The sequence below is a fragment of the Pongo abelii genome, chromosome 10 (genome assembly GCF_028885655.2).
Source record: "Pongo abelii isolate AG06213 chromosome 10, NHGRI_mPonAbe1-v2.0_pri, whole genome shotgun sequence".
Taxonomy (NCBI): Eukaryota; Metazoa; Chordata; class Mammalia; order Primates; family Hominidae; genus Pongo; species Pongo abelii.
In genome coordinates this window covers 79,414,837-79,425,555 of record NC_071995.2, presented here as the reverse complement: position 1 = coordinate 79,425,555, position 10,719 = coordinate 79,414,837, and the positions used below count along the sequence as shown (strand labels likewise).

At 35.1% G+C, this 10,719-nt stretch overlaps 1 protein-coding gene across 1 annotated transcript in view; it reads right to left on the bottom strand.

Annotated features, from left to right (window-relative positions):
• The window catches only part of ACSS3 (acyl-CoA synthetase short chain family member 3), a 177,394-nt gene that overhangs the window by 2,942 nt on the left and 163,733 nt on the right, over window positions 1–10,719 (bottom strand). The window contains 2 exon segments of the mRNA NM_001131409.1: window positions 157–332; window positions 422–521. Coding sequence (NP_001124881.1) covers window positions 157–332; window positions 422–521 — 276 coding nt within the window.

The window sequence follows — 10,719 nt, the reverse complement described above, 5'->3', positions numbered from 1 at the left end:
CTATATAATCTCTCCCTTAATATTAAAAAATAGTACTATTATGTGTTTTCTAGGGATGAAATTCATATTTGAGAACCATTTTTAAGAGCTTTCCTGATGCCAAAGAAATGAAAAAAAAATCTTAGAACCCAGGATTAAATATCTTTGACAATTTACCTTGTATGGCTTGCCATTGACAATGGCAGATAAAGCTGATCGGGGGATCTTGCCAGATCTGGTTTTGGGTAGCTGTTTGACAAACACTGCATTTCGAAAAGCAGCCACAGGGCCAATGTTCTGTCTAACGTGTTTCACAATTTCTTCCAAAACTTGCTCCTCTGTTGCATTTATATCTAGAGAGAAAGTTCAGATGGTAAGCACTGAATTAACCTTAGTTAATTATTCAGGTCCCAAGCAATCAGGGAGAACAAAGATCTCTCACCTTTTCTCAATACACAGAGTGCTAAGGGAACATGACCTTTTAAGGGATCTTCCTTGCCAACAACAGCACAGTCTGCCACGGTACCATGGGAAAGGATTGACTGTAATAAGGAAAGGCATTCATTTAGCATATACATATTTACCATATATGTACATTCAACATATGGATATAGATACAGATATAGATATACAAACACATATAATTTCAGTTGGGGAAAAAAGTGCATGCAAGACAAGCCAAAAATCCATGGCTACCTATTGAAAATTCATGAGTAATTTACATCATTACTACTGAAGTGAATGCTTAGAATCCCCATGGTAGTCACTAAAGGTTGACAGTCATTAAGATAAATTGCTCAGCTAACCCAGAAAGTAAGGAAATGGTTTCTTTGTCTCAGTCGTTTATTAATGAAGTCAGAGAAAATGTGTAGTGGATACCATATGTAAACAAACCTCTGCAAACAGGCAGTCTCATGGCGATTTGGTCTTAATGCTGGCTGCCATAGGCATACCTTCTAGAGGAATCCAAGGCTGCCCTATGGCTAAATAATAACTTTATTTCTGAGTCTGTTAGTGAACAATGAAATTCCTTTAGTGGCCACCCATCCAGAGATTATTTTCCAGGACTTGCAAGAGGCTGGATATGGAGAGAGGCCCTGACATCAGATAATCCCCACTGTTGAGGAACTATATTCATATTGCTCGCTTTAAGTTCACAAAGCTGGTATCTATCTGAAATAAAAAAAAAAAACCCCATAGAGTTGAGTAACCACATGAAATACAGATGCTTAGGGTTTATATATATATATATATATATATATATATAGAGAGAGAGAGAGAGAGAGAGAGAGAGAGAGAGAGAGAGAGAGATCTCTATATATAGAGAGATATACATATATATAAATATATATATATATATATCCACCATTATAGTATCATGCAGAATAGTTTTACTGACCTAAATACTCCCTGTGTTCTGCTCATTCATCCCCTCCCTTTTCCCTAATCTTTGGCAACCACTGATCTTTATATTGTCTTCAAGGTCCTTTTCCAGAATGTCATAATTGGAATCATCACTCAGTATGTAGCCTTTTCAGATTAGCTTCTTTCACTTCAGAGTGGATTCTGAAAAGCACTATATATATATATATATATATATATATATATATATGAGTATTTATATATATATATATATATGAGTATTTATATATATATATGAGTATTTATATATATACACACATATATACGTATATATATACACATATATATATACGTGTATATATATATATATATATATATAGTGACGGGACTTTTAAAAATGCATATTCAAAATGTTCTTTTCTTAAAGATTAATAGTTATTTCGGTGACCCCAATAATCGTTATTTCAGTGACTCCCTAGCTCTAATAGCTAGAGAAAACAGTGAGCAAACTTTTAACCAACAGCACATCTGGCAGTCCTTGTTCTTTCTTCTATTCATTCATTCAATGAATATTTGCTAAATGACTCCTGTGTTGCACCCATTCACTGGGCTCAGGGGTGATCAAAAATAGTCAGCGTATTGCTTCAAGATGCTTTCAGTCTAGTAGTGGAGACAGATATTAATAAATAATTATGAATATCTATTCTAAATGTCTAAATACAAAAGTGATAAGGGCTCTCGGGAATATTTTTTTATATGAAAGATACAGCAAAAGCAACCAATTTTGCAGAAAGATATGGGCCTCAAAAACTTTTTCTTTAGGAAATAACAATGAGTAGATCTGAAGGATGAGTAGATATTAGGCAAGGAGAAGGGGATGGGGCAAAAACCTTGGGGAAGGACTTCATAGGTACCATTCATACCTCAAAGAGACCAGTGTGGCTGGAAAGCAGAGAACAAAAAGAGTGAGGATGGAGGCGTTGGAGCTACAGAGGTGGATAGGTATTGTGCTAGGAACTTCCAACTCATTTTAGCAGTCCTGGGAAGGTGATACATCATTTTCAGTAGTTGAGAAGGAGATGCAAGATCAGAGTAGATTTAATCTTGGCGTTTTATGTTTGTTTGTATGTTTATTTGTTTGAGACAAGATCTCACTCTGTCATCCAGGCTGGAGTGTGCCGGCATGTTCAAATATCACTGCAGCCTCAACCTCCCAGGCTCAGGTGATCCTCCAACCTCAGCCTCCTGAGTAGCTGGTTCTACAGGTGCACACCACCATGGCTGGCTAATTTTTTTTTTTTTTTTTTTTTTAGAGATGAGGTTTTGCCATGTTCCCTAGTCTGGTCTCAAACTCCCAGGCTCAAGCAATCTACCTGCTTCGGCCTCCCAAAGTGCTGGGATTACAGGCATAAGTTACCACACCCAGCTATGTTTATTTTTTTAAAGTAGTTTTAGATTCATAGCAATATCAACTAAGAAAGTGGGATTCTCATATACATCTTACCACTACATATACACAGCCTCCCCCATTATCAAAAATTTGTACCAGAGCAATACATTTGTTGCAACTGATGAACCAAAATTGGCATACCATTATCATCCTAGTTCATAGTTTACATTACTACATTATGGTCTACTCTTGTACGTGCCTGAGTTTTGTCAAATGTGTAAGACAGGTATCCACCATTATAGTATCAGGCAGAATAGTTTTACTGACCTAAATACTCCCTGTGCTCTGCTCATTCATCCCTTCCCTTTCCCCTAACCCTTGGCAACCACTGATCTTTATATTGTCTTCAAGGTCCTTTTCCAGAATGTCATAATTGGAATCACTCAGTATGCAGCCTTTTCAGATTAGCTTCTTTCACTTCAGAGTGGATTCTGAAAATCACAGACTTATTTTAGTTTCATCGTGGAAAATAAATAAAGAATTGTTGAGAGTGGGTGACACAGCTTATATAGGAAAACCACCTGAAAGGATACTACAGTAGGCTAAGGTCATAATAGTAAGAATAAAAAGATGTGGTGAGATCAGAGAGACAACTTTTACTGCCAGATATATGTTTTAGTACTTACTGTAGTCAGTCATTAGTCATGAAAAATAATACTTTGCTGTACCAGATAGGATATAGACTTGGAAAGTTAGATGCTATGAATTCTGACTTGGTATTCCCTTAACGAGTAAAGAACATCTCTTTTTCTTGGCTAACCAGAGTTTTAATAGTCAAAAATTATTAATGTTTATTGGTGCCATGACTCTGTGTACCTGAGTTCCTAAAATGCCAAGGTATCTGTTCAAATCACTGTTAAAAAATAAATCACCCACATATTTTGTCACCTAACCAATATGACTAGAGTTTTAACTAAATTTAATGTCAAAACATCTAGTTTGCCACTCTTTCACTTTGTTATTTTAAATTTTACTGAGTTTTTGTCCTTAGTCTTAGTGTTTTTAGAAGTGGATGGGAAAATGTTGATTGTTTTTCTATAAAATCAAGGAGTATTTTAAAATCAGAAGAAATATACAACAACATTTCCTATAGTATACTATTAGAGTTTCCCATTTTTGCCTACTGCAGATAAATTCTTAAAAATTGTGACAAGCAAAATCATTTTCAAGAATTATGTGTCATATCTAAGTGACATCAAATATTATTCATCTATCAGTTTTTAAAATGCCATAAAGGAAGAGTGGTAGCTTTTTATGTTGGCCCCACAAATATTATTTGCATGCCAAGTGATGATTTCAACAACTGAATCATTAAAAGGGAAAGCGTTGAAATATGTCTTGGCAACATTCAAGGGGCAGAAGCCAACCAAATGTCCTATGGGGGGAAAATATCAAAAACCACATTAATGCATTCCCTCCAAATAAAATCTACGAAGCATCTGTGATTAACTGGCATTTAAGTACCTAAAAAAGTGATGGAACTTAAAAGGCAATAGTCTCACCACAATTGAGTATATAAATGTTATGAGATTAGGACTAGTAAATTCCTGTCATCTGTTGTTTCTTAGGTATTGCCAATTTAGCATAGATTTTAATGAATTTAAAATGTTTTAAGGCTTCACTGAGCTGACCTACACAGGTTTTTCAATTACATTTTTAAGAATCTTAATTTAAAAAATTAGTTTAAATCAAACACCCTCATAAGATGGGAGGAGCCAGTTTGCAGTGCACTATTATCTATGCAATGGTTCGAAGAAGACGGATTTTTAAAAATTTCCTCTGACATTGGAGTAATCTAGGAAACTCGTCAGAGAGATTCCAGATACTCATCAATATTCATGTGAATACGCAGGAAATATTCAGCAATGTTGCAACTACTTAAATCCAATAGTCATTTAATGCTTGCTAGAATTGAAATGGCAAGGCATCTTAGTTGGATACACAGTCACTTTATGGAAATATATTCATTGTTGAAAAATCATTCCTAAAATAGCAAACAAAATAGCTAACTTGGAAAACAAACAGTGACACTTTGGTTAGAACAACCTTCAAAAAGGCAAAAGGCATGTGAACAGTGTCCTAAGTAGGCTTTAAAGGCAGTATGTTAACACCGGATTTCCAAGTTCCCACAAATATTAGTGGGATTATTTAACAAACCTACACTTAAGCTACAAGTGAAAGAGTGAAATTAGAGAGCCCAATTTGTTTCCTGTACATTTCTTTGTATGAAAAGGCCTGAAGATTTCTTCACATGAGAAGCCACAGCGGTCAAAGAGAACTGAGCAAGAACAATCATATTAGCTCCTGTAAATTTTAGCTTACAAGTGCAGAACTAGCAGATTTTAGACACAATTTTTCTGAGAACTCCTTAACCTCCACCAAAGTTTCCTAAATGTCTAGCTCGATGCTGGGCTTTCAAAAACTAATCAACACTTAAAATAGACTTGATTATTACTTAATAGTTAAAGAGGGCTCTCATTTTTACTTGGATCTGCAAGGATACTGTCCTCTTAAATTGACAAAAAGCTATTCTAGAGCTCCATTTTCTTATGATGAGAACAGAAAAGAACATAGAGTTTCCTGAAATATTTTTGATGTAATAATTTTAATAGAATATCTGCTTGATTTAGGTACTATAAATTTTATGGTTTTGTTGTACTTGAAATTCTTTTTCTAAAAAAATTTATTGGTACAAATATTTGTACATAGTTATAGGGTACATGTGATATTTTGTTACATGCATAGAGTGTGTAATGATCAATTCAGGGTACTTAAGGTATCCATCACTTCGAGTATTTATCATTTCTATGTGTTGAAAATGTTTCAAGTCCTAATTTCTAGCTATTTTGAACTATACATTGTTGTTAACTATAGACACTCTACTTTGCTACTGAATATTAGAGCTTATTCCTTCTATCTAACTGTATATTTGCACCCATTAACCAATCTCTTTTCATGTCCTTTCACCACTTGACACACACATACCCTTCTCAGCCTCTGGTATCATTCTACTCTACTCTCTGTTTCTGTAAGATAAACTATTCCAGATCCCATATATGAATGAGGATAGATATTGTCTTTCTGTGTCTGGCTCCTTTCACTTAACATAATGAAATCCAGTTCCATACAAATAGCTGCAAATGGCAGGATTTTATTATTTCTTTATGGCCAAGTATTATTCTATTGTGCACATTTACCATATTTTATTTCTTCATTCATCTGTTGATGATCGCTTAGGTTGATTCTGTATCTTTGCTACTTGAGCAGTGCTGCAACAAACATGGGGGTAAATGTAGCCCTTTGACATGCTAATTTACTTTCCTTTGGATAAATACCCAGTAGTGGGATTGCGAGACCTTGTGGTAGTTCTACTTTTATTTTTTCAAAAAATCTCCATACTATTTTCCATAACGGCTGTACTAATTTACATTCCTACTAACTGTGTATGAGTTCCCTTTTCTCTACATCCTTGCAAGCATAATGACTTTCTAACAATAATTTATACACTTTTTTGTCTTTCTAATAATTACTTATAAAATGTTTACTTAGGGAAACTGGAAAAATGTAGATATTTTCACTGTACATAAAAACAATATTCAGTCTATTTTTTTTCTACAAATAAAACTTTCATTGGATTAAGACCCTCAATTCCTATTCCAAAAAGTTAAAATGGAATATGGTATTCACCACTGGGAACCCTTGTCAAGTAGTTAAATAGTAAGGTTTGGGCACTTTAATAAGAGCTGGATATATCATCAAACATTACAGAAGGAAATAATCAATTTGCTAAGCAATTTTGCTAGGAACTAGTAAAAAGTCAGTATAAAGTATCAGTTCACAATTCTCTAAGAGATTTCAAAGACAGAGAAGACAAATCTGATTTAAACTGAAATAGAATTTTCTTATTAAATATAAATACTTAATAAAAACTTAGTCATTTAATTCATATATAGAGAGGAGTTAACTTAAAGATTTAAGGTCTGAATGGTTTCCTGTTATGCACCCTAAATACTCCAAGACCCAGTGACAAAGTTTCTGTTAGATGCCAATAATTCTAGCATGTTTTTCTCTTTTTCCATTTTAACTGCCTATTTTCTGCCTATCTCATTCTGCTGTTACATACAGTGAGAAGAATTTCAGTAGAAGCATTAAAGCACAACATATCTTTGAATAGGTTGACACTCCTCTTTTCATTCTAAAAATAAAAACAGACTAAGGTTTTTGACTAATAATAATAACTATGCATACATAATTTTCATATTTTGATTGACTGAGTCTGCCAGAAATGCAGGTGAATATTGGAAGTAAACTCTTAGAAGGAAGAAATTAAAAGTTCATGCAACCAGAACCATCTTTTGCCAACACTCCAAAAGACATGAAGCAAAAATTTCAATTTCAGGTTATCACAAAATTCAGAGTCGTTTAAAAACAAGATAACATTATAATAGCACACAAAGGTCAAATGTTCTAAAATATTTTGTAAAGTTCCTTCCTTTTACTCAAAAAAATCACATTTAAGAAACACATGCCAACATGACAAGAAGTATTAAGCTGTTAAGTTTGAACTGAAGATAGGTACAAACTTTTTTAATTTTTATTTTTTTAACTTTTATTTTAGATTCGGGGGTACATAAGCAGGTTTGCTATAGAAATAAACTCACGTCACAGGGGTCTGTTGTACAGATTATTTCATCACCCAGGTGCTAAGCCTAGTACCCAATAGTTTTTTTTTTTTTTTTTTTTTCTGATCCTCTTTTAATTAGAGAAAGAGGAAATAAACCTTTGACTCTGCATACTCTGATCACAGTGAATTGTTAATCATGTTACTTTAAACACTTTCTTTCATTCAAATTGTAGTTTGTTTGCTCCATTCAGTTTAAAAACTATTCTGGGATTTGCTTCTAGAAAAAAATGAAGTAACTTATATCTTCCACAATAACAATGAAAAACTCTGGGCTAAAATATGTATTAGAAGACTCAGTCAGAACATCAGAACTTGAAATACAATCTGGTGATGAGTTCACTGTCATTTGGGAGTTTGGGGATTTTGTTATTTTTGTTCATTTGTTTGCTTTACTTTCTGTATAATCTGGCCCAAAGGCTAAAGCAGCTCAGCATGTGTAACTGACAATGAGTACAGACAGAAAAAGCCCTAAGAGCCTGCTGTGTCTGGTCAGAGGCCTAGGAAAATAAGTAGGGGAGTCATAAAACAGGTTTTGTCCTCCCTACTTCAGATGAGTGACAACAAAGAAGCAGGGCCCAACCCCTCTCTCTACAGAGCTGTAGCAAATTTGTTACCTCTCCACAACTTACACTAAGTAAATGTCAGCAATTAAGGTGTGCCCCTTCCCTTCTCCACACTAGCTGTACAACAGATCCTGCAGGAGGCAGCCCTGGGTACTCTCCTACCCTAAACGAAGAGAAACCAGAAAGGATCAGTGCCACTTGCTCTCTGCTGCTCCTGAGAGTGGCTCGCTGTTGACTTACCCTGGCATGTGTTAGGCAACTGCCAGCAAAGAGACAAGAGCCCTTCCTCTCCCCAGAGGCACTGTTCCTGTAGACATTGCAGGAATAATCCTGGTAACTGTGGGGAGACAAAGCCCTGACTCACTACCCATAAGAACAGCAAAGGAGAGTTTTGTGAGCCAAAGAGGGAAGAGGGACCTCTGGTTTTGGTACTACAAGTAAGAAGCTTTGAATTCACCACTCCATTCTAACAAGTAGAAAGTTAAACAAACTGAAAAAAAAATAAATAAATAAAATAAAACAGAAACAATTCTTCTTAGATTTGTCAGAAAGGAAGTTCACAGGGAAAACCACTCCCCCAAAACTGTAGAGACAGACAAGTAAATAGAGAAAAACACAATTTATTGGAGCAGAAACCTCTACAGGAACAAGTGCCAAGGTTGGAAAACCCGAGCTGTATGACAAAACACTGTGTTCCTCTTTCCAGGGCCTACCCTTAAAAGAAAATATTCTGTAACAGAACCTAACTGCTGGAATTTTCTCAGAGCCTAACTGACATAGGAGAAAAGAAATATCCAATTCCAGCCCCCTTTATTCATCCTATTTTTTTTTTTTTTTTTTGAGACGGAGTCTCGCTCTGTCACCCAGGCTGCAGTGCAGTGGTGCGATCTCGGCTCACTGCAAGCTCCGCCTCCCAGGTTCACGCCATTCTCCTGCCTCAGCCTCCCGAGTAGCTGGGACTACAGTCGCCCACCACCACGCCTGGCTAATTTTTTGTGTTTTTAGTAGAAGCGGGGTTTCACCGTGTTAGCCTGGATGGTCTCCATCTCCTGACCTCGTGATCCGCCCATCTCGGCCTCCCATAGTGCTGGGATTACAGGCGTGAGCCACCGCGCCAGGCCTCATCCTATTTTAAGAGGGGAAAAATCTACAAAGAACTGATGAAGTTCACAGTCCAAGGATACATGTTCATGAAACAACTAAGATTTAATCATAGGACTACAGAATACTTCTCCTCCCCCTGCATCTTACCAATACACCAGCAAAGGCCTACTTACTGAAGTTCTTTTTATACAGTACATCATGTCAGTATTTCAACAAGCAATTACAAGGCATACTAAACGGTAAAATAAATAAATAAATAACAACAACAAACCACACAAATACACACACACACACACAGTTTGAATAGACTGAAGAAGCATTAGAAACAGAGTTTCATATGACAGGAATATTGGAATTATCTGAACATGATATTTTTTAAAACTATGATTAATATGTTAAGGGCATTAATGGAAAAAGTAGACAACTTGCAATAATAGATGATTAATGTAAGCTGAGCAGAGAGATTGAAATTCTAAGAAAGAATTTTTAAAATGCTACAAAGCAGTATCACTGTATCAAAAATAAAGAATGTCTTTGATGGGCTTATTCGTAAACTAGACATGGGTGAAAGAAGAATCTTGGCACTTGAGGATGTATCAATAGAAACCTCCAAAACCAAAAATCAAAGAGAAAAATGATGGAAAAGAAATCTCCAAAGAGAAAACAATATCCAAGAACTTCAGAACAAATACAAAAGCTGTACCAAACACATAATAGCGGTAATGGGAGGAGAAGAAAGAAATAGAAGCAATATATGAAGAAATAATGACTGAGAATTTCCCCCAAATTAACGCTGACACAAAATCATAGATCCAGGAATTGCAGAAAACATCAAGCAAGATAAATGTAAAAAAAAAAAATCCTACATGTAGGCATATCATATTCAAATTTCAAACAATCTAAGATAAAGAAAAAAATTCTAGAGAAAGCCAGAGTGGAAGGAGAAAACCTTACCTATAGAGAAGCAAAGATAAGAATCACATGTGACTTCTCCTTAGGAACCATGTAAACAAGAAGAGAATGGAGCGAAATATTTAAAGTGTCAAGAGGGAAAAAAGCACCATTAATTCTAGAATTACAGAATTCCAGATTGCTATGTTGTGGAAAATTATCCTTCAAAAATTAAGGAGAAATAAAGACTTTTTTAGACAAAATAAAAAAATTGAGGTAATGTGTTGCCAGTAGACCTGCTTTGCAAGAAATGTTAAGTTATTTAGAGACAAGGAAAGTAATATGTCAGAAACTTGTATGAATAAAAATAAAGGAAGAGCATCAGAAATGAATAAACAAAAGTAAAATTTAAAAATATATTTTTCTTGTTCTCAATTTACCTCACAGATAAGTTTGTTCAAAATAATAATAGCAACAATGTGTGTATATGCACATGTATATATGCGCATGTATATATGCTTATGTATAAGCAAGTGAGTGACAGCAGTGATACAAGAGCTACAAGGGAGGAATTAGAAATATTTTGCTATTATAAGGTATTTGCTCTGCCTATGAAGTAATATGTATTATTTGAGTCTGGGCTTGGTTAGTTGTAAACATATATTGCAAACATCAGAGCAACCACC